The 25,181-nt window shown below is 43.2% G+C and overlaps 1 protein-coding gene across 1 annotated transcript in view; it reads right to left on the bottom strand.

Annotated features, from left to right (window-relative positions):
- The window catches only part of LOC115460481 (speriolin-like), a 311,675-nt gene extending 287,856 nt beyond the window's left edge, over positions 1-23,819 (bottom strand). Inside the window, exons 1-3 of the mRNA XM_030190246.1 lie at positions 23,795-23,819; positions 23,568-23,618; positions 13,961-14,011 (exon numbers count right to left, since the gene is read on the bottom strand). Of these exons, the coding sequence (XP_030046106.1) occupies positions 13,961-14,011; positions 23,568-23,618; positions 23,795-23,804 (112 nt within the window). The 5' untranslated portion in view covers positions 23,805-23,819. The remainder of the gene's footprint in view (positions 1-13,960; positions 14,012-23,567; positions 23,619-23,794) is intronic.
- Positions 23,820-25,181: the final 1,362 nt, after the last annotated feature.

Raw genomic sequence — 25,181 nt, 5'->3', positions numbered from 1 at the left:
GCTGCTCCCAGCACCCCAGGAAGTAAGAGCAGTGCACCGGGGGGGGGGGGGGGGGGGGGGGGGGGGGGGGGGGGGGGGGGTAGGGTTACCATATGGCTCCAGAAACTTTCCATTGAAAGCAATGGAATTAAAACCCGGCTGGCTCAATCCGTCCTCCTTTTTCTGGAGCCATATGGTAACCCTAACCGGGGGGGGGGGGGGGGGGGGGGGGAACGACACACTACTGCACCCGTGGGGGGGGGGGGGACAATGACGCTGCACCCATGGGGGGATGACACTGTATCCAAGGGGGTGCAAAGCGGCAATCCACCCCAGGTGGCAGCTGACCAAGGAACACCATTGCATCACCTATGTTTCTTATCTGCAAGCACAGTTAGACACCCCTACACACAAGACTGGGAAAAACTCAACCCTCTTTCTTCCAGTTCATGCAACTGCTAGCAACATAGTAGTAAACTGGTTATCTCCTGCTGAATATCCCGGTTAGCAGCTAGCCGCTAACCAACTATATCACATGACATAGATGGTTAGATGTGGATATTCAGCACCAAACCAGCTATGTTGAGCAGTAAAAATAGGCCACTTAAATAGCAGATCTATCTTGAACCGCTAAAACATTAACCAGTTGGTGCTGAATACCAGTTAACTTTTTAACTGTCAAAATAAGCCCGGATATTCAATGTCAATTGCCGGAAACAGCCCAGCACTGAATATCTGGGTTTAACACCAGCGTCAGACAACAAATGCTTTGCCCACCACCGGCTGAATATCGGGCCCAGAGGGTTTAATATTTACTATATTTTTGCTATTTGGAGAGACACCTGCTCGCATGCAAGAAGGATGCATGACCTCAGCACAAATGTACTCCAAAAGTAGCATTTTGAACTCATTCTAGAGATTTGAGTACAATTCTTCAGGGTGATATTTATAAAAATATACAATACTAAGTACACAAGTTGGGTAAGTTTTGGTATTGCATTATGTTCCTTGGGGAAACGGTGATGTATAGAGCAATCATAGATTTTTCTGGAGCCCTGGGGGGAGGGAGGTCCCTGGTGGGGGGGCTGAAGTGGTAGGATGCCCCTAGCTGATGAGGAGTGGTTTTGAAACAGAATACAGGGGAAGAGTTGCCAAGGAGGTTGAAGTTGCAAAGGGGATAAAGGTTGGAATTATGTCCATGGGGGGTGGGGGGGGGGGGGGGGTCTTTCATTGACTGACAGTCCCTTTCCAAGAGACTAGGAGAAGGAAAGAGGGAATCCTGAGTGAGGAGTGTGACCCTTGGCTGTAAAGGAGGGTTGTGGCTCCTGAAAGCATTAACTGCGTGTGCTAAGGGTGGGCAGAGGAGAGACATAGCCTGGGAGCAGGGGATTGGAAATAGGGAGAACTCGGTCCCAGGCAGGGGCATAACCACTTTGAGCTCAGGCCCACCCATTAGCAGTGCATTCCATAGGCGCCCAGAATATAAAGCTCGGGGAGGCGTTTTTTCCCCGACGGCTGCTGCTTCACTGGTATTGCAGTGGCTGGCATTCTGCAAGTTTTGTTCCCTCCCTTGCTTACTATCACTTCTGGGCCACATTTTTTATTCTATAGCAAAGCCGTGCCAGACTGGGACTTTTTGCATGCTGTGGCTGCTTCCTTTGGGCCGGCCCCGCCTTCTCAGATATCGGCTCCCCGCCTCCTCCAAAAGAGGAAGTTATATCTGAGAAGGCGATGCCGGCCCGAAGGAAGCAGCCACAGCATGCAAAGAGTCCCGGTCCGGCACAGCTTTTCTGTAGAATAAAAAATGAGGCCCAGAAGTGATACTAAGCGAGGAAGGAAACAAAACTTGCAGAATGCCAGCCAGGGGTGGAGGTACTACCAGTGAAATAGCAGCCAGTGGAGAAAGACGCTTCTATGAGCCTTATATTCTGCAGTATGCCGGTGGTGAGTGGCTTTGTGGAGGGTGTGGGGGAGTAAGACGAGGCAATGCTAGGTGAGATAGAGAAATAATTTTTGGACATGCGGGGGGGGGGGGGGGGGGGGAGAGTCAGATGCTGTACGAGGAGAAGAGGAGCGGGCTGGAAAATTGCTTTATATGGGTGGAGAGAGGCACAGGAGTGGTGAAGGATGAGAGAGGGAAAACAATGCTGGACAAGGCAGTGGAGTGGAGGGAGGATAAAAGTGTTGGACATGGCAGTGGAGGGGAGGGGGGGTGAGATGAGAGGGGGGAAATGTTGAACATGGTGCAGTGGGGTGGGGAGGGGAGGGAGAAATGGAGATATGCTGCATGGGGAGAGGAAGAAATGTTAGGGTGCAAGAGAGAGAGAGAGATGGTGGACAATGGCAGAGGAGGAGAGATGTTGGACATGGGGTGGAGGAGAGGGAAGGAGAAATGCTGCACAAGAGGGGATAGGAGAGAAAGAGGGAGATGTTGGATTGGTCGGAGGGAAGAGAGTGGGAGAAATGCTGGACCATGGGAAGGGGGCAAGAGGAAAGAAAGAAGGGACAGGAAGATGTTGGTGGGGGAGGAGTAGAAGGGTCAGGCTATGAGGGTAGGGAGGGGAGGGATCAGCTGAAAGGTGGTGGTGGGAGACACTAGGAATGGTGGAAACCATGTGGAAGAGGGTGAGGGGTAGGGGTGGCAAGAAAATGAATGAGAGGATAGGTATTACAGGGGGTAGAAATATGATAATGGTGAGTAAATTGAAGATGGAAGGGAATGGAAGGCTGGGAAAGATGGGAAATAGGAATGCTAGTGGGTGAAAGAAGGAGATGGAAATGTGATAGGTATCTGAAAAGTAGAAAGGGTGAAATTTGAGTGGACAGAGAGCAGAAAAGAAAAAAACGAGGGAAAGAGCTAAAATGGAAAGACCAATTTGTCAGAGGCGTGTGTAGGGAGGAAATGGAACAAGAGGGGAGAAAAAACAAATAGACAGCAGCTGCTTGAAGGAGAATTAGCAGAAGACACAGGAAAGCGGGAAAGAGAAACTGGAACCAGCATGATGGAATAATAAAATGTCCAAACAACAAAGGTAGAAAAAGCATTTTGTTTTAAAGGGATGGAATATACTAGCTTTGGGAAATGTGCATAGTGGATGTCTTTTTACTGTGTTCAATGGAAAAGGAAATGCATTTCTGTTTTTATTTCTTTAGTGTTGTAGTACATGCCAAGGTTCCCCGTTCAGTTTTTGTCTACATATTTTTATTTCTAATTTGTGATCCCTTGTTCTGTATTTGGTGAGGGTCTGTTGGTGTGATTATAATGGCAGATGGGGAGATTAGAAGGGAGGCAGGGAGGAGAGAGAATTGGTAGGGGGAGAACTTTTTTATTTTCTGCCCTGGGCCCCAGCATGGCTAACACCAGCCCTGACCCTGCTGTTAGCTGGTGGGGATCCCCAAGCCATGCCAGCTGAGGACCTCCTCTGAAGGTAACCAAACTCCCTTCTACTAAGCTCGGCAGACAAGGCAATATCCTTGAGCCACCGATAACTAAGCATGCATGGGGTGCCGACATCAGTGGCTCAAGTAGTTGCTGTTGCCTGCCAAGCTTGGTAAAAGGGAGTTCTGGCCTTCTTTGGAGGAAGTCTTCAGCTGACAGAGCTTGGGGATCCTCATCAGTTGGGAGCTGTTGGGGGGGGGGGGGGGGGGGGGATGATGGCAGGGAGAAAACTTTGTTCCCACCCACTTTGGGCTCAGACTCACCCAAAATTGATTGTTTGGCTACGCCACTGGTCCCAGGACCAGGGTGGATCCAGAGGGGGGGGGGGGGGTCACCAATGGCAGAGGATCAGACCAGAGGAGGGGGTCTGAGCCTGTGGAGATTCGGAGGAGAGACAGCCACTGAGAATAGCACTACCCTACAGGATAGGCATGGACAGGTGAAATATATATGTACATATTTGGTGCCCATGAGTTATCCCTGTAAATATACCTGAGAGGAGAAGCATTATAGGAGTTCCCCTGAGGAACACCAGAAGGATTGGATCTAAGTTGGAGTTTATATGCTATTTGGACTGCATAATAAGAGGTTTGAAGTACTGCCTGTTGCAGAATTAGAAGAAATAAACAGTTTGAGTTTGCATAAGCTGTGACTACAGTGCATCTTTGAGCACAAGGGTACAAGTATCTCCCAAACCCCCGGATCACTATTCTGGACCATAGACCCACTACCAAGCTCGACTGCAGGTGAATTGAAATGGATAAGTGAGGTGAAAGTGGCCCTGAATGTGAGACTGAACAGAACTGACTGAACTCTGCTTTGTGGCCTGGGGCTGTGGCTGGAGCTAGCGCACGGGTGACATCCGGGTTACTTGTGTAATCAATTTAGGATGTACTATAAGCTCTAGTAATTTCTTTAAGGATTGGTTTTGTTCTATTGGTTGGGTGGGACAAAGGCATGGTAAGTTCTTAGATGTTCACTTCTCATTTCAGAAGGAGGCTACGGGACTCATTTTAAAGAAAAAAAAAAAACAGAAAAATACCCAGAAATGGCATAAAGCGGCAGATGGATTTTTTTTTTTTTGGGGGGGGGGGGGGGGGGGGGGGAAAATATCCAAATCGCTCATTTTTATGTTTCAACATTTTTATTTAAATTTCATCCATTAAACTTCCAACATAATACAATTGCTTTTATCTAACATCCAGAAGCTGCTACTTAGATATGCATTAAATTCTGATTCATCAAATTGTCACCCGATAAGGCAACTATGTATTCCAATTAATCCAAATAGATCCCCAAGGTGCTAGCCCATGCTGTCAACCAACTTTTAATTTATTCCTCCCACATCCTCCTCCCTCCAACTATCCTCTGATAGTCCAGGAGAATCCTCCCCCTCCTTCCCTCCCTTCCCCCTCCCCTAGGCTTGTGGGTACATTTTATTAGAAAAAATTGTCTATACCTCTAACTCTGGGGTGTTCTGATATTCCTATTAAGGAGCAAACTTCGTCCTCTAGGGTTCAGCGCCTTCAGGTAGGGGTCCCAAATTTGCAAATAGCGTTTATGTCGTTTTGGGGAGCCTCTGGCTTCTTGTGCCTCCCATGTGGCCAATAGATGTATCTGGTTCCTCCAGTGCCAATATGCTGGTACCTCCTGAACTGTTCAGTACTGAAATATGGTCTTCCTGGCTACCAGACTCAGTTTACGGCTTAAGGAGCGTGCACCTGCAGAGTGTGTCTGAAAGGCCCTATGTGTATCTAGAACAAAGTGGTCCCAAGTTCCTGTCACAGGTACCCCCAATAACCGAACTATAAATCTTCGCACTCGCTCCCAGAACACCCTTACCCTGGGACATGCCCAAAATGCATGAAAAAGTGTATGTGGCGTGTGGTTACACTTCACACAATTCGCTCCCTGTGGAGGAGCCATATTCCCATATGGCTCTGCTCTCTGCTGTCCCGACATATAAGCCCGCATAATTACCCTGTATCCATACTCCCTTAGATGTTCATCCGTGCTAAGGGCTAGAATACTATACAACCTGTTCTTAACCTCCCAGAGGAGTCCCCGATTCTTGCTCCCATCTATTTTTTAATATCTGCATAGCTTCTCGGGGGGCCCCGCTTTACCAATGACTTATGGAGAGCTGACACCGACACCCCTGTAATTTCCATTTCCTGAAAAAATTCTCTTAATCTCTGTCCCAAACATACTGTCAGGTTAGACTTATCTAGTGCTGACATATAATGCTTGATTTGAGTGTAGGCAAACTAGATGGGCTGAAGATAGGTCCCGAAGTGGTGAACTGGATTAGGAACTGGTTGACGGACAGACAGAGGGTGGTGGTAAATGGAGTTCGCTCGGAGGAGGGAAAGGTGAGTAGCGGAGTGCCTCAGGGATCGGTGCTGGGGCCGATTCTGTTCAATATATTTGTGAGTGACATTGCCGAAGGGTTAGAAGGTAAAGTTTGCCTATTTGCGGATGATACTAAGATTTGCAACAGAGTGGACGCCCGGGAGGGAGTGGAAAGCATGAAAAGGGATCTGAGGACGCTAGAAGAATGGTCTGAGGTTTGGCAATTAAAATTCAATGCGAAGAAATGCAAAGTGATGCATTTAGGGAGTAGAAACCCACGAGAGACGTATGTGTTAGGCGGGGAGAGTCTGATAGGTACTGAGGGGGAGAGGGATCTTGGGGTGATAGTATCCGAGGACCTGAAGGCGACGAAACAGTGTGACAGGGCGGTGGCCGTAGCGAGAAGGTTGCTAGGCTGTATAGAGAGAGGTGTGATCAGCAGAAGAAAGGAAGTGTTGATGCCCCTGTACAAGTTGTTGGTGAGGCCCCACCTGGAGTATTGTGTTCAGTTTTGGAGGCCGTACCTTGCGAAGGATGTTAAAAAAATGGAAGCGGTGCAAAGAAAAGCTACGAGAATGGCATGGGATTTGCGTTCCAAGACGTATGACCAAAGACTTGCTGACCTGAACATGTATACCCTGGAGGAAAGGAGGAACAGGGGTGATATGATACAGACGTTCAAATACTTGAAAGGTATTAATCCGCAAAAAAATCTTTTCCGGAGATGGGAAGGCGGTAGAACGAGAGGACATGAAATGAGATTGAAGGGGGGCAGACTCAAAAAAGATGTCAGGAAGTATTTTTTCACGGAGAGGGTGGTGGATGCTTGGAATGCCCTCCCGCGGGAGGTGGTGAAGATGAAAACGGTAACGGAATTCAAACATGCGTGGGATATGCATAAAGGAATCCTGTGCAGCAGGAATGGATCCTCAGAAGCTTAGCTGAAATTGGGTGGCGGAGCAGGTGGGGGAAGAGGGGTTGGTGGTTGGGAGGCTAGGATAGGGGAGGGCAGACTTATACGGTCTGTACCAGAGCCGGTGATGGGAGACGGGACTGGTGGTTGGGAGGTGGGAAATACTGCTGGGCAGACTTATACGGTCTGTGCCCTGAAAAAGACAGGTACAAATTCAAGATATGAGTTTATCTTGGGCAGACTAGATGGACCATGCAGGTCTTTTTCTGCCGTCATCTACTATGTTACTATGATTCCCCCAAGATATGTCTACCCGGGTCTGCAGCTCTCCATAACCCATTAACTCCCCTTCTCTCCCCATTAAATGCTCCCCAAATTGCTCATTTTAAAGATGTTTTTCTATGCAGTTTGTCTAAGTGTGTTTTGGCCGGGCAACACCAGGCAAAAATGGAACACTGTAAAAACATCCAGAGCAAAAAATAGAACTTTCTAGTAGACCTGTTTCAATAATGACTAAGTGCTAAAAAGGTGCCCAAACTGACCAGATGACCATTAGATAGATAAACGCATGACTTTCCCCCCCCCCCCCCCAAATCATCCAGTGATCACTGACCCCCCCTCCCACCCCCCTAAGAGGTAAAAGTGACAGTACATACCAGGCTGTATGATAGCTTCAGATGTTATGGCCATTCCTCTTAGGGCAGCAATTTGGTCCCTGGAGTAGCCTAGTTGTCAGTGCAGTGGACTGTAGAGAAGGGGACCCAGGCCCATATCCCACTCTAACTGGTGCACTTGTGGTAGAAAGTGTGAGTGACTCAAAAACCACAAAATACCTAATGAACCCATATATACTGTAGGTGATACCTGCAGGCATAAGAACTATTGTAGTGGTGCACAGTTGGGTACAGTACATGCTTTGCTATTCCTGGAGGTAATGGTGAGATGAGTACCTGGGACCTTTTATGTGAAGTTCACTGCAGTGCCCCCTAGGCTGCTCCACTACCTTGCTGGTATGTCTGTGTGGCCAGTCTAGTAAGATTGCTGGCCCCCAGACATCCCAATGGCTTGTTTTTGTGCATTTTTCCCTTAGACTTTTTTGTTTGAAAATGGTCCTTAAAGAGAAAAACTGAGCACAAAAATGTCTAAAATAGGGTGATTTTCGAACCCAAGAGATAGACGTTTTTTCTGGTACGTAAATGGTCATGTTTGGCATTGGATTTTCAGATTATTTTTGCACAACATCCAAAATTGGATTTGGACACCATATACAAAATGCCCTCCAAATATCTATGTCCTAAAAGATTGGCGTTGGGAGTTACACCTGCTACCAAATATGTTTAGGATTTTGGAAACAGCTGCTATTAAGCAGCACTCCACTGGAGGGATTAGGTGGGTTGCCTCCTAATCCCCCAGTGGTTTTTGACCCCACTAAATCCAAACTGGCAAGGGAAACCAATCACTGTGACAGCGTTGGGATAATATCCGATTATTGCTCCATAGGTAACAAAGTGATGGTAGGAGCTGCTGTACAGTCCAACTATTTCAAAGAATGAAATGTTAGTTTCCAATAATGTGCAATGTATGAAATGCATCCTACAATAGTTGGTGTAGAATTAACCAAAAATCAAAATATGAAAATAGTACTAGTTCACTCTGATGAAGTTGGGATACTGCTATGACTACATATATTATGAATACTCATAGTGCTGAAGTGAGATAGAATGGAATTAGCAGCAGCAATAGTGAATTGTATCCAATGTAAAGGAAAAAGAACTGCTTCAATACCTGGTGAATCAAAAAATGAGGAGATATATGCTATAAATCAGAGGCAGGAACGTTAGACTGCATTTTGCAAGAATGGAAGGATGATAAGTAGTGTGAGCATTCAGAATTTTTATGTCAGTTTTTGGAGATTGAAAAATGTACAGAAAACTCCCCTTTCCTCTATGGAATGAGGAAATATGTGGAATGAAATGCAGTATTCCATTGAATAGGATGCATTCTTTGCATCGCTTATGCTGGTATGGTTTTTTGACACCTACACACCTATATGATGTACTTATTATAATAGAATTATAACAAACTGACGGCATTTGTGATTTAACTGGAAAGAAAGATTTCCTCTTAAGAAGAGCAGTTTTCAATCTGTTGGAGATGGATACAATGCAAATGAATGAAGGTAGGACAGCTAGGTGATTGATACCAATAGAGAGAGTGTTCGAACCATACTGTCATAACTATCGTTATCTGAGCAAATCAAATAGTTTGAACAGTGTTCAAAATTGTAGTAAACCAACAGAAAGAAGGTTTAGATGCTTCTGGAAATTCTTCAATGGATTTATGGAAATTATGATCCAATGCATATGATCCCTCATATAGTTGATAGATTGCAGATGTTCAGAAGGGAAATAATCTGAACAGTCATAGTCAATTTATGCATCATCATCATCATTGATCTCATCACCAGTAGTAGTGGATAAATGTTATATACCATACCTTAAAGATACCATAAACAAAATATGTAGTATCTAGACTGCAGGTAGTCAGACTAATTTTGGCAAATTTTGACCATATTGGGGTTTTTTTTTTAAATCTTATAGAATGCCATCCATTGGTAGTGGTAGAGATTCACTATTAAGGTTTAGATACTTTATTACTGCACATTGAGTATCCTTTATATTCAATTGAGAAGTTAGGAAGTGGAACCAACCAGACCCCATATAGTAAATAATTTAGAATAAGAGGGATCTGCTTAATGCTCCATTTGGTCTTTTCTACTCAAGTACATTTGTATTGCTATTGGAAGTAAGGATCCTGCTTAGAAGGAAACAGAAGCCTTTTCCAATGATAGTGGAAAGTTGAGAGATGACAGAAGAACATGAATTGCCAAAGTACCAAAGTCTGCTCAGGCTCTGAACTGACTGCATTAAGTATTAGGTATTCCTTCATATTGCTGCTGCTGCTTCTGAATGAACTCAATGAGCAGCTGCAATAAGTTAATAGAAGAAAAATTGTATCTCAAAACTGTGAGAGAGACCTCAGAGATACCAAGAGTTTGTTCTTGGCATCGAGGAAGAATCTTTATAGAAGCTGACAGTAGGACTTTAGGACTTGAACCCACAAAGTGATGTTTACAGACAGGTCCTCTAACCATTAGAGCTAGAGGCCTGATCCCCAGGCACTGAGGCAAGGGGGAGAGCAGGTATTGTTTGGTGTACCGAAGAATGTGAAGTCGATGCCAAAGTAGAGTGATTTGATGTGGAGCACTTTGTAGGAGAGCTTGCAGCTGAAGTCACGGAACAAGAAGTACGGAGATATATATTATGTTTCAGTGTTCTTATTTCCAGAATCTTTTGAGATATAATTCTGCAGGTAGGGCAATTTACTGTATCCTGCTGTTTGCCTAAACAACTTAAGCAGACGTTGTGAGGATGCTGACAAAATGAACATTGTAAATAAAAGTACAGATAAATGAAATTGTCTAATAATGACTGTCAAAATGTAAAATAATTAACTAAAACAAAAAGTAAAATTAAAAAGTATAAATCTTGAAGGGACTGCAGCATGGGTCCTGTCGCAACCGCAGAAGAAATAAAATTGAGGCAAGAGGGCTGAGTGTGCAGTATATTTAGTGCCTTTCAGTGGCGGGAAGGCAGGAACATGCACAGAGAGCTCTGTTTGAGTTTTCTGTGCTATACAAAGGTCGGATCGGTGACATCACTGAGGAGTCACTTCAGCTGTGTGGATAGAAGATTACTGTCCATGGAGAAGCTGAGCTCTACATGCAGTCTTAGGAGAGAACCAGTGAGTTCGCTGGGGCTGATTGTTGAAAAAGACTAGGACTAAAGAATGGGGGGAAGTGTGAAGGGTCTGCTGTCAGCTGAGGAAAAGGACTGGCAGCAAATGCCAGAATTTTACATGATGCTAGACTGGGGTTGGGGGGGGGGGGAGGCACTACCTGAATGAGCATATGAGAAGCAGGACAACACACTAGAAAAGAGAGCTAGAAAGTGCACACACGTGTACATTTCTGTGTCTCTGGTAAGGACAATCTCTTATAAAAAAAAAAGGTTCCCTTTGAAAATCTGGGCTGGAGTAAAGAAGATCAGTGAAGAGAAATTTTCAGCCCATGGAATTTATTCTGTTTACTGTTAAAATACTGTCCTAATGCTGCCTACACTCTGCCTATATTCTTTCAGAAGCATTTAAAAAAAAAAGCAAAAATATTTTATTTTGCTTTTTCCATTTGTGAACCTTTTTTTCACATGTAAACTATGAAAATTCATATCTTGACTTGGACACATTGCCCTTAAATCTCACTCTTTTGAACAGTCCATCCTTGGAATCTCGTTTGTAGCAGAGGCAATAGAGTGAAGACTTGCCCAGCTTCCCTGGTTTTCCACAAACTGCTGCAGAGCTGCCAAGTTACCCAGCTCCAGGAGAGAGACTTTTTGATCTGTCCTATTTTTGAACTTATATCCTAATTCAGTGCTCTATTTGTAGTCCCTAATACCACCACTGAAATCAGAACTTCAGGTTCCATAATGCACCAGGATAGGGTTGCAGAAATCCAGGACTGTCTCAAAATTTCCCCACTGGAACTGGATAACTTGGCAGCTCTCCAGCTCTAACCATTAAGCATGTGCTTGCATAGTCCCCATGCTCACTCACTATAATGTTATCATACCCACAGCTAGGCTGTTTACTTTTTGCTGCTCCTTCTGAAGAGGTGAAATGATGTTGGCGGATGGGATCCCTGGTAGGGGAGGGGCCCACAAATATGTTTGCCTGGAGAGCCAAAGATTGTGAGACTATTGGGCTCATTTTCAAAGAGAAAAATGTTCAAAAAGTGGCATAAATCTGCATTTGGACGTTTTTCTCACAAAATTTTCAAAACCAATTTTTAGACGTTTTTCTATGAAGTCCGTCAGAAGTGCATTCAAATCACAAGGGGGGCGTGTCAGGGGCGTGCTAAGGGTGGGACTTAGGCATTCCTAACACTTAGACATTTTTCAATCATAATGGAACAGAACAAAACCGTCCAAGACTAACACTAAGACGTTTTGAGCTAGACCTGTCTTTATAATGAATAAGGCACAAAAAGGTGCCCTAAATGACCGCTGGAGGGAATCAGGAGTGACTTCCCCTTACTCCCCCAGTGGTGGTCACTAACTCCCTCCCAAAAATATGATTAAAAACATTACTTGAAAGCCTCTGTGCCAACCTCAGATGTTATACTCAGAACAGAATACAGGTCCCTGGAATAGTATAGTGGTGGGTGCAGTGCACTGCAGACAGGTGGACCCAGGCCCATACCTCTCTCTACCTGTTACACTTGTGGAGGAAACTGTGAGCCCTCCAAACCATCAGAAACCCACTGTATCTACATATAGGTGCCCCCTTCACCTGTAAGGGCTATGGTGGGGGTAGTGGGTTTTGGGAGGCTCAGCAGACAAGATAAGGGAGCAATGGTGAGATATGTACCTGGGTGCATTTTATGAAGTCCACTGCAGTGCTCCATAGGGTGCCCTATTGCTTTCCTGGGATGTCTGTGGGACCAGTCTACTAAAAATGCTGGCTCCTCCTACATCCCAATGGCTTGATTTTGTGCGTTTTGCACTTGGACATTTTTTATTTGAAAATGGACCAAAAAACAAAACATACAAATCACAAAACCTTGTTCAAAACAGTATTTTCGAAAACAAAAGATAGACGTTTTTCTTTTTTGAAAATGACCTTCTTTCCTATTCAGATTTTGGACGTTTTTTTGCAAAACATCCAAAGTTGGACTTAAACATCATCTCAAACATGCCCCTCCTCTCCCCTCCCTCCAAGTGTGTCAATGGTCTGCTGCCACCTCTTCCTGTTGCTGCTGTGCTACTTCTTTAGGCTCAAATAGTCCAGTGCCCCCATTTCTACCTCCTGAGGGATATAATGGGGTAATAATATTTGTATTTTTTGTGAGGAATGGGAACAGTGCAACTCGTCAATCTGTGTATAACTATGAAGGATAGATTTTGGAAAGGTGATGGTGATACAGAACTTAAAGTTTCTTCAAATCAACACAGAAGTCAAAATGAGAAGTGGCAAATGATGTGACATTGTTTAGCACACAGTGAGTACACATCTACTGAATCCCCTGCTATAAATGTTACCGCACGCCACTGGAAGATAGTGATGTTTCTGGAAACCAATGGATTGCAGGACCAAAGGCAGCATGGTTTTACTCTAGAGGCAGGCCCTTGTTAGACAAATCTAATTAATTTTGTTGACTGAGATATGAGATAATTGGATTGGAGAGTGCACTTAGATTTTAACAAAGCCTTTGACACAGTTCTGCATAGGCATAGTAAAAAAAACAAAAAACAACGGAGTGCCCTCAGTACAGACCCTACAGTGACTGGTTTAGAAACTGGTTGAGTGGAGGGTAACGAAGGGTAGTGGTAAATGAAATTCATTTTGAAGAAAGGGACATTACCAGGGTGCGTGAGAAGAATTGATTCTTGGTCCAGTTCTTTTTCATGTTTTGTAAATGATATTGCAGAAGGGTTGTCTGGTAAGGTTTGCCTCTTTGCAGATGATATCAAAATATGAAATAGGACAAACACCCCTGATGGTGTGGATAACATGAAGAGGGATCTAGAGAAGCTTGAAGAATGATCCAGAATTTAGAAGCTAAGATATCATGTTTAAAAAATGCAAGGTCATGCATTTGGGCTGCAGAAAACTTGAGGGAGTGGTACAATATAGGAGGGTGAAGTACTGTGCATGAAAAAAAAAGAGTTGGATTTGGAGGTGATCATATGTGATGCTCTAAAAGTGGAGAAAGAGGTAGAAAAGTTGATAGTAAAACTCAGAGGGATGCTTGTGAGCACAGGGAGAGGAATGGCCAGCAAGAAAAGGAGGTGATAATGCTTCTGTATAAGTCTCTAGTGAGACCTCATTTAAAGTACTGTGTACATTTCTGAAGACTGTACCTTCAAAAACATATAAACAGGTTGGAGTCAGTTCAGAGGGTGGCTATTAAAATGGTTTTTGTCATAAAGCGTATGGGGACAGACTTAAAGATCTCAATATGTATACCTTGGAAGAAAGGCGGAAGAGGGAAGACATGATATTTAAGTGCATTTGTTGCATAAATGTGCAGCAGGTATCCCCTTCCCATTCAATACCAAGTCATCTTCCCATCCCTTAGCCACAATAATATCAGCTTAATAGGCTGGATAACCCCTTCCATCTATAACTTGTACTAATGAAAATGGATAGAATCTCTGTACCTCCTTTCCAAACTGCCTCAGATTCTTTTGCTTTTGCTGTATGTACAGAGTCTTCAGTGTTCCAGATTCAGGAAAAAAAGAAAAGAAAAGGAAATTTAAATATAACATAGTAACATAGTAGATGACGGCAGAAAAAGACCTGCACGGTCCATCCAGTCTGCCCAACAAGATAACTCATATGTGCTACTTTTTGTGTATACCTTACCTTGATTTGTACCTGTCCTTTTCAGGGCACAGACCGTATAAGTCTGCCCAGCAATATCCCCACCTCCCAACCACCAGCCCCGCCTCCCAACCACCGGCTCTGGCACAGACCGTATAAGTCTGCCCAGCACTATCCCCGCCTCCCAACCACCAGCCCCACCTCCCACCACCGGCTCTGGCACAGATCGTATAAGTCTGCCCAGCACTATCCCTGCCTATTACTTAACATAGTAACATAATAATGTAGTAGATGACGGCAGATAAAGATCTGTCCTGTCCATCCAGTCTAAGGTTAGTAATAAGATATGATAGGAAGCACATGTTTTGAATTCAGTATGAAATCTATTCCATACAAATTTAACTAATGCATATTCATTGTTGTAATCTTGAAAGACTGAGTAGCTAAGAGAGAGCTGAGAAACACTACCCTAGAACCTAGGAGGTTCTTACATAAACTCTGGCATGAGGGGGCATAGGATGAAGATATAGACTCATAAGTAATCTAAAAAATATATTTCTTTATTGAAAGCCTTGTGGATGCATGGAACAGCCTCCTGGTGGAAGTGATGAAGACTGTATCTGAATTCAGGAAAGCATAGCACAAGCACATATGATCTCTAAGAGAGATTAGAATGGATAGTGGATGGCATGGCTGGGCATACTGGATAGGCCATATGGTTTTATCTGCTTTCATTTTTTTGTTTCTATATCAGAACGTTTGAGTAACTGGCATCTGAGCATTAAAAGGGGTTGGCTGATATTCTACCAGTGGCGGTCAGCATTTTTTTAAAAAACAAGATTGTGGCTGGCTAAATTAGTCCTGCATATTCAATGCCGATACTGTGTGAAATTGTAAAGGCCAATATTCAGCCGGGACTTGCATAGGATACTTATGCGGGCCCCAAAGCACATCATGACCTCCAACCTCCCTCCCCTCCCGCTCTCGTAGGCCCTCCCAGGCCTACATTTTCTATCATTGGTTGTGTAGTGGGATTCTACAGGCAGGAGCAATGCCCACTCGCTCCTGCCCTGTGTGGTTCCTTGGAGAAAATGGCTGCCGCAACCTCTAGCAACAGTTGTACAGTACTTTGAAGGTCCATCAAGCCCAGTATCCTGTTTCCAACAGTGGAAATCCAGGTCAGAAGTACTGGCAATATCCCAAAAGAGTAAAATAGATTTTATACTGCTTATCCCATGAATAAGCAGTGGATCTTCCAAAGTCCATCTTAATAATGTTTAATAGGCTTTTCTTTTGGGAACGTGTCCCCAACATTTTTTTAAACCCTGCTAAGCTAATTGCTTTAACCACATTCTCTGGTAATGAATTCCAGAGTTTAATTCCATGTTGAGTGAAGAAATCTTTCTCCAATTTGTTTTACATTTACTAAGTAGTTTTATTGCATGCCCCTAGTCCTTGTATTTTTGGAAAAAGCCCTAGATGACCAAATGACCACTGAAGAGATTAAGGCATGAACCCCCCCTCCTTACTCCCCCAATGGTCAATGATCCCCTCCCATTCTCCAAAGATGTGAAAGAAACAGTACATACCAGCCTCTATGACAGCTTCAGATGTTATGGCCAGTCCTATTAGAGCAGCAATCAGATCCATGGAGTAGCCTAGTGGTCAGTGCAGTGCACTGTAGAGAAGGGACCCCAGGCCCATATCCCACTCTGTTACACTTGTGGTGGAAAGTATGAATCTTCCAAAACTCACCAAAAAGGTACTGTACCCACATATAAGTGACACCTGCAGACATAAGGGCTATAGTAGTGGTGTACATTTCGGTACAGTAGGGTTTTTTTAATGGGTTTTAGAGGGCTCATCATACAATACAAGGGGGTAACGATGAGATGTGTAACTGGGATCTTTTATTTGAAGTCCACTGCAGTGCCCCCTAGGCTTCCCCACTGATCTGCTGGGATGTCTATGTGGCCAATCTACTACGAATACTGGCCACCATATCAGAAGCATTGCCAGGTTGAGGCTTCGGGGGGGAGCAGAGGGCAGACTGGTGCCATCGTCATCAAGAGTACATTTCGGATAGCAGTTGCTCCCCTGGCGACCCACCTAGTTACGCCTCTGCTCCATACACCCTAGTTGTTTGTTTTTGTGTCTTTTTCCCTTGAACATTTTTTTTTTCTGAAAATGGTCCAAAAAGATAGATGCACTGAGCACAAACATATCTAGCAAATGGCCATTTTCAAAATGAAAAATAAGATTTTTTTCTTGTTGTTAAAAACTGGCTCTCTTCCTCCTGATATGGGCAAAATTGTTCTCAATCCGCTGTTGAAGGGATCTGGGCTAGATGTAACATCGCCTGCAAACTACCATCGAATGACAAGCATACCAGTTTTTACTAAAGTATTAGGAAGCTACATTTATTTATTTATAACATTGTATCCCACATTTTCCCACCTATTTGCAGGCTCAATTTGGCTTACATAATTCTGTAAGTGGTGATTACCAGTTCCAGATAGGAGAAATACATAGTTGGGGTAAAGGGACAAATTAGGTTAGGTTACAAGAGGAAAGTCCGTCCTATGATAAGAGCTAAAGGTAATAGGTTAAACTTCATTCATCAGTAAACAACTCTCTTTATATCTGGAAAAATTTCTATATTACACTGGTCACAATTTGGTTTCAGATTGTCACATAGTACGGAAACATTGCTGCTAGTTCTAACTATATAAGTCAAACAACACCTATGCAAAGGCGTCCAAGTAATTCTTCTTCAATTTGATATATCGGCGACGTTCAATGTGGTTGATCACACATTGCTACTCGAATACCTGGACCAGATAGGAATAACAGGGACTGTCTGTGATCAAATGGTTCAGTGAATTCCTTTCAAATCGAAGCTATTCAAAACAACCAACTTTCCAACTACTAGTCTCCTAACTGCAGGGTCCTGCAGGGATCTCCCCTCTCACCTATCCTGTTCAGTCTCTTTATGTTATCCCTTGCCTCAATACACCTGGGTCTTAATGAACTACTGTTACCCTATGCAGATGACACCCTGATTCTCTTACCAGTGACGGCATCAAACAAAGATACAACCCAGTCTGTAGCGAATGGCATGACTGCTGTTAGCACCTGGGCGCTGACCAATAAATTGAAATTGAATGCGCAAAAAATCAAGGTCCTGTGGTTCCGAAATCAGGAAGTTGAGGTCCCATCATCAATATCTTTGGCCAATGGTCAAAGCTTTACAGTCAAGTCTGGAACCAGAATACTAGGGGTCTTGCTTGATTCTTCATTCACCTTCTCTTCATAGTAACATAGTAGATGACGGCAGAAAAAGACCTGCACGGTCCATCCAGTCTGCCCAACAAGATAACTCATATTTGCTGCTTTTTGTGTATACCCTACTTTGATTTGTACCTGTGCTCTACAGGGCACAGACCGTATAAGTCTGCCCAGCACTATCCCCGCCTCCCAACCACCAGCCCCACCTCCAGCTCTGGCACAGGCGCAGACCGTATAAGTCTGCCCAGCACTATCCTCACCTCCCCACCACCAGCCCTGCCTCCCAACCACCGGCTCTGGCACAGACCGTACAAGTCTGTCCAGCACTATCCCCGCCTCCCAACCACCAGTCCCGCTTCCCACCACTGGCTCTGGCACAGATCATATAAGTCTGCCCAGCCCTATCCCTGCCTCCCAACCACCAGCCCCGTCTCCCGATCTTGACTAAGCTCCTGAGGATCCATTCCTTCGGCACAGGATTCCTTTATGCTTATCCCACGCGTGTTTGAATTCTGTTACCGTTTTCGTTTCCACCACCTCCCGCTGGAGGGCATTCCAAGCATCCACTACTCTCTCCGTGAAAAAATACTTCCTGACATTTTTTTTTGAGTCTGCCCCCCTTCAATCTCATTTCATGTCCTCTCGTTCTACCACCTTCCCATCTCCGGAAAAGGTTCATTTGCGGATTAATACCTTTCAAATATTTGAACGTCTGTATCATATCACCCCTGTTTCTCCTTTCCTCCAGAGTATACATGTTTAGTTCAGCAAGTCTCTCCTCATACGTCTTGTAACGCAAATCCCATACCATTCTCGTAGCTTTTCTTTGCACCGCTTCAATTCTTTTTACATCCTTAACAAGATACGGCCTCCAAAACTGAACACATATTAATCAGCTATGGAAGAAAACACTATTCAAAATGAGACAGCTATGTCTAGACAGATCATTCTTTGACCAAAAAGCTTTTGCACTACTAGTCCAAATGTTAGTCCTACCTCACTTGGATTACTGTAATATTCAATTTCTTGGTATTGTGTCAATATCAGAAAAAAACTGCAAAACATACAGAATACAGCTGCTAGACTAATATTCAGATTGAATAGATATACTAGTGTTTCAACTCATCTTAACAAACTGCACTGGCTTCCCATAGCAGAAAGACTCATGTTCAAAGCTGCTTGTTTAGTTTTCGAATCTTACAGGGTTTCACCTGTGAACTACTGCTTTGCTACATTTGGTCCAGTCTAACAGACTGAAAGAACTACTGATGCTAGAGTCACCATTTCAAAAGACAATTGGAAATCAGAAGATTTTCAGCTTATTCCCTGTACGGTGTTAAAATATGGAACTCTTTAACTATTGCTATCAGAACAGAAAACAGCTACCTTTGCTTCAGGATGAGGCTAAAAACCTTTCTGTTCCCAAAGACGGCTTCATAACAATCCATTGACTTGTACCTCCTAGTATCATCCATTATCCTTTCCTATAATGTTTTTGTTCTCATGCATTATAGCAGTGGTCTCTAATTGTTCTCATACCTCACACTAACATTATCAGCTTTTGTCTCATCTAGAATGTAAAGTGCAGTGAACCCTGGAAAGGGGGATATTAGTGGTATACAAGAATTGATTTGATTTGTTTGAAAATGACCATGTTCACTACTGGATTTTTAGATGTTTTACGCAAAATGTCCAAAATCGGATTTAGACGTCATATCAAAAATGCCACTTCACATTTGTAGATGACGCAAAACGATTCCAAACTGTTAAATCCCACGAAAACTGTGAGAAGTTGCAGGAGGACCTTAAAAGATTGGAATACTGGACATCCAAATGGCAGATGAAATTTAATGTGGACATGTGCAATGTGATGCAGTTTGGGAAGAATAACCCAAATTATAGCTACATGATACTAGGTTTCACTTAGGAGTCACCACCCAAGAAAAAGATCTAGGTGTCATCGTGGGTGATACGTTGAAATCTTCTGCTCAGTGTGCGTGGCAGCCAAAAAAGTAAACATAATAGTAGGGATTAGGAAATGAATAGAATATGAAAGAATATTATAATGCCTCTGGTATTGCTCCATGGCCCAGGCTCACCTTTTGTGCATTTCTGGTTGCCATATCTCAAAAAGATATAGCAGAATTAGAAGAGGTACAAAGAAAGGCAACAAAAATGATTAAGTGGATAGAACTCTTGGAGAAGAGACGACTGAAGGGGGATATGATAGAGGTCTACAAAATCCTGAGTGGAGTAGAACTGGTAAAAGCAAATCAATTGTTTAGTCTTTCAAAAAGTACAAGGACTAGGGGACACACCATGAAGTTATGTAGTAATACTTAATATTTTTAAAACAAATAGGAAAAAGTATTTTTCCACTCAATAAATAGTTAAGCTCTGGAACTCATTGCCAGAGGATGTAGTAAAAGTAGTTAGCATAGCTGGGTTTAAACATAGTAACATAGTAGATGACAGCAGAGAAAGACCTGCATGGTCCATCCAGTCTGCCCAACAAGATAAACTCATATGTGCTACTTTTTGTGTATACCTGACCTTGATTTGTATCTGCCATTTTCAGGTCACAGACCATAGAAGTCTGCCCAGCACTAGCCCCGCCTCCCACCACCGGCTCTGCCACCCAATCTCCACTAAGCTTCAGAGGATCCATTCCTTCTGAACAGGATTCATTTATGTTTATCTCACGCATTTTTTAATTCCGTTACCGTTTTCATCTCCACCACCTCCCGCAGGAGGGCATTCCAAGCATCCACCACTCTCTCCATGAAAAAATACTTCTCATTTCATGTCCTCTAGTTCTACTGCCTTCCCATCTACGGAAAAAGTTTGTTTGCGAATTAATACCTTTCAAATATTTGAACGTATGTATCATATCACCCCTGTTTCTCCAGGGATAAGTTTCTGGAGAAGTTCATAAATTGTTATCAAGGTAGTCCCATGGAAATCCACTGCTTATCCCTAGGGTTGATAGCATGGAATCTTCTATTTTTGGAGGGATTCTGCCAGGTACTTGTGGCCTGGATTGGCCTGTGTTTGAAGCAGAATACTGGGCTAGATGGTCCTTTGCTATGACTCAATATGGCAATTCTTATGTTCTGAGCATTGGCAACCCTACAGGGCCAGTAAAAAAGGGAGACAGTTCAAGAGTTTTGGCACAGTGGTCAGACAGTAGCACATTTACGGATTTCTCCATGTGGGTTGGGCATAGATGTATTTGTTCATTTGGCATACTCACGGTGGTTTACAGTACGTCCCAAACAACATGCCTGGTGATTCTGAAGGCCTAATCCATGGCTTCCACTATGAAGGTATTTCTATAACAGTGCCCCTACTCTTAGGCACCAAGATGGCAGCTATTTGGAGTCTATTTTATAAAGAAAAGTATGCACCTATATATTTTTAGCATGACGACTTGCACCAACCATACAGCTGGTATAAATGCTTGTACCTAGATTACTCAGAAACATGTGAAAATTATAGTATTTTATCATTTATATGCTGCACTCTGTACCCCGCATATACACTGCTCATATGTATGCCCACCAGCAAACTGTGCCCATCACATTTAGGCACCAGGTTATAGAATATTTGCCTTTACACACATATGTGCACATTTATGTTGCTATTCTGTTCATTTAAGTGGATTCTTGGTGCCTAATAATAGATGCAATGTCATAGAATTAATCCCTACTAGGCCAGCTCTTAGGAGCTGTGAGAGAAGAAACAGGGACTGTAAAAGACTGTATTTTGATTTTTGTTATAACTGAAAATTCCCCAGTGGAGAATTTGGGTTTCTATCCTCCAGCTGCTGCTGACATGGCTAGATGACATCATCAGAGCTATAAAGATCTCTCTCTCCTTCTGTGGTCCACACAGAGCTGCACTTAGCAGGAGACAGCCATGACCACAATCCATATCCAGAGTAAGCAGCAGATTTATTTTTTTTTTGTTACATTTGTACCCCGCGCTTTCCCACTCATGGCAGGCTCAATGCAGCTTACATGGGGCAATGGAGAGTTAAGTGACTTGCCCAGAGTCACAAGGAGTTGCCTGTACCTGAAGTGGAAATTGAACTCAGTTCCTCAGGACCAAAGTCCACCACCCTAACCACTAGGCCACTCCTCCACTCCCATGGCTGCCCTGAAGAAAAGGAGAGAGCTGTTGCCACAGCTAGAGAAAACTGCAAAGCCAGTTAGATCAGGAGATTGCATCAAGAATTAATTGTATTAGCCCCTTGATCGACCTTCCGCCTAGAAATGCCAACCCTGCTGCTCGGTCATATCTCCATCTCCATTTTCCGAATTGTAAGGGAGTCAAGTATAAGAAAATCTTCGCCTCGTCTTTCCGTTATTGGAGTCCCAAATATTGGAACACGTTACCTCGTCACCTTAAAACCCAAGTGGACCATGCCCTTTTTAAGAAGTTATTAAAGACATTCCTTTTTGCTAAGACTTACCCCTCAATTTACCATGTTGATTAAAGCATCCCTTGTCCCTTCCCTACTTAGTTCACTTTGTTAGTTTCTTCCCTCCTGTGTATTTCTTTATGCTTGCCTAAGCTGTTAAGATTGTACTCTTATTTAATTCTCTGTAAGCCACATTGCGCCTGCATGTGTGGGAAAATGTGGGATATAAGTAACAAATAAATAAAATAAATAAATAAATTTTCCCACTGTTTGACTCTATTGTAGTATAGTCTGAATATTTTAATAAAACTTGGCTAGGGAAGCAGCAAGGAGACTAGGAGGCGTATTTTCAACCTATGGAACTTTGGAAGTCTAAGTGCTTTGAAACTGAACCTCGTACTGTACTGAAGGAGAATACTGGGATTAGTGAAGGGGGAGGATGCTGCATAGATGTCAGTTCTGTGGTTACAGTGGGTGCTTCAGCACCCCAGTACTGAGTTACATTTAACACCCCAGTCATTTTGAAAAGCTGACTACTGTGGGAGTCAGTGAGGGGAGAGGTGGTAAGAACTGGCTGGGGAGAATTCTGGGGATGGAGAGTGAGCGAAAAACTAACTGCCAGAGATGATGAGAGAGAGTATACCAACTTTAATTTTTTTTTCTAGTAAAAAGGCATGCAAAAATAGAATCTAAAACATGCCAATATTTTTAATTTCATGATGCAAAACTTGATTTATGTAGACCACTTAGATCATCACTTATTATTTGTATTGTATAGCAGTACATTACAATTTTTAGTAGACAAACATTAACATATACAGATTTTTGGTACCGTTCCAAAACACTTAACATATAAATTTACAAGACCCAATATTCAAAAAGAAAGCTGAACTCCTAAATTTATATCCTATGTTAGGCCCCTAATTTGTGTCCTATTTTCAGCTAAACTTAAAAGCCTAAATTTTCATCTGAAAATTCATCTTCATATAGGAGTTTAAAAGTTATACTTAAAAATTTAGGCCTGCCATTCATTTGCCTAATTTATGAGCCTAATGCTGAAAATCAGTGCTAAGCTCCTAAATTGTTTTCCCCACCCTAAATCCACCCATTTGCTACCAACTTTGTGTGTTCCTAAATTTAGGTGTTTAGTGAAATTTTGGGTATAAAGTTAATTACTGAGCCCTAGTAAATTTTCAAAGAAGCTAATTTAGGGGTCAGATTTAGTACGCACTAATGATTAGTGCATGCTAAATGATATGATGCCCAAAGAAATATAATAGGCATCTTATTTCGCACACGCTAAATTCATTAACGCACCTCTAAGACACCTTAAACAGGATTCACAACTGCTTGTCTCTGTAACTGGGACAAGCCTGCACACATGAACACACATAACATTTCAAAATATCACCCTCATAAAAATTGTATTCACATTGCCACAACTGGGGATTTTTCAATATTATTTATTTCTGTAATATGCTTGAGATTGTAAGCACAAGAAAACATCAGGTCTCCAACTATTCCTTTCCCATCCAACTGAAGTTATCCACCCATCCCTCCCTCTGTAATCCCAAGTCACTTCTACTTCCTACAATCCCAGGTCATTTCCCATTGCTTCCCATTCAATACCAGGACATCTGCCCACCCTTAACCACCATAATATCAATTTAACAGGGTGGATAATCCCTTCCCTCTATAACTGGTATGAACGACAATGGATAGAATCTTTGTACCTCCTTTCCAGACTACTGAAGATTCCTTTCCTTCTGGTACATGTTGAGACTCTTCAGTGTTCCAGATCCAGAAAAAAATAGAAAAGGAAAAAGGTTAGTAGTAAGCCACGCTAGGAAGGATGTGTTTTGAATTCTGTATGAGAGCCATTGCAAACAAATTTATCTCATGCATGCACGCACAAGTTTTAAATTCAATATGAGACCCACTGTACATAAACTTAACTCACGCATATTCATTGTGATAGCCTGAAACCTGACTGGCTAAGAGAGGGTTGAGAAACACTGCCCTATAGGACTAGAAAAAAACAAAGAGAAAGATAAGGGCTAGAATGACCCACAAGACCATGCAGTAGGAGGCCAGCACTGTAATGGAATTTAAACATGCTCAGTTCCAGGCTGGAGATTTCGGGCCAGTCCTGGTTTGGAGCTTACATTCCAAAGCAGTATGAGATTTGCAGCACTGATTTCAATGGGCAGAGTCATCTGACCCTGCCCATTGAAATCAGTGCTGCAAGTTATATAATGCACTAGGATGGGATGGTTAAAAATCCAGGACTGGGCCAAAATCTCCAACCTGGAACTGGGTAACTTGGCATCTCTCTGCATGCTAGAGACAAATTTAAGAGGCAGTGGTGGAAATACTGAATGGGTTGACATGTTGGAGATGCCAAGTTACCCAGTTCCAGGCTGGAGATTTTTTGGCTGATCCTGGTTTTGAACTTACATCCCAAAGTAGTGTGGGATTTGATAGTGCTTGATTCTGCCTATTGAAATCAGTACTGCAAGTCCCATAATGCATCAGATGGGGTTGTCAGAAACTCAGGACTGCCCAAATCTCCAGCTTGGAACTGGGTAACTTGACATCTCTGGTAAAAAAAAATACATGAGTGGGGGAGGAGCTGGTATTTGATATGGTATATATATACACACACACAATTTGTTACCCATAGTGATAAAAGATAGAAAGGTAAGTCAGTGCTATAAGACCTTTCCAACTCTTCCCTCAGCAAAACCCAGATCAACTTTATTTTTGTTCTCCTGCAATACATACTCATCTCATCCCTCTATAGCATTGGCAAACCACTTTAGCATCCCTGAGTGGAGGAGTAGCCTAGTGGTTAGTGCAGTGGATGTTGAACCTGGGGAACTGAGTTCAGTTCCCACTGCAGTTCCTTGTGACTCTGGGCAAGTCACTTAACCCTCCATTGCCCCTGGAACAAAATAGTACCTGAATATATATAAACCACTTTGAATGTAGTTGCAAAAACCTCAGAAAGGCAGTATATCAAGTCCCATTTCCCTTTCCCTTCTATTTGCAGTTTCCAAGTCACCTTGCAAACCCTCCTTCTCAAGTCTCCCAGTCCCTTTCCAATTTTTTTCCCCTGTATCCCAAGACACACTCTCTCATCTCTTTCCTCCACCCTGATTTCTACAAGGTTAGGTCACCTACCCATCCTTCCCATAACAAGGACAAGTCCCCCTTTAATCTATTTCCCATGTAATTCAAGCCACCTTCCTTCTATACTTCCACATCCCCTTTCCATCCCTTCTCCCTACAGTGTCAGGCCATGTTCCACTTTCCCATTCCTGCCCCTGCAATTCCATGTCATCTTC

This window comes from Microcaecilia unicolor, chromosome 1, assembly GCF_901765095.1.
Source record: "Microcaecilia unicolor chromosome 1, aMicUni1.1, whole genome shotgun sequence".
In the NCBI taxonomy this organism is placed as follows: domain Eukaryota; kingdom Metazoa; phylum Chordata; class Amphibia; order Gymnophiona; family Siphonopidae; genus Microcaecilia; species Microcaecilia unicolor.
This window is presented reverse-complemented; position numbering and strand designations above follow the sequence as displayed.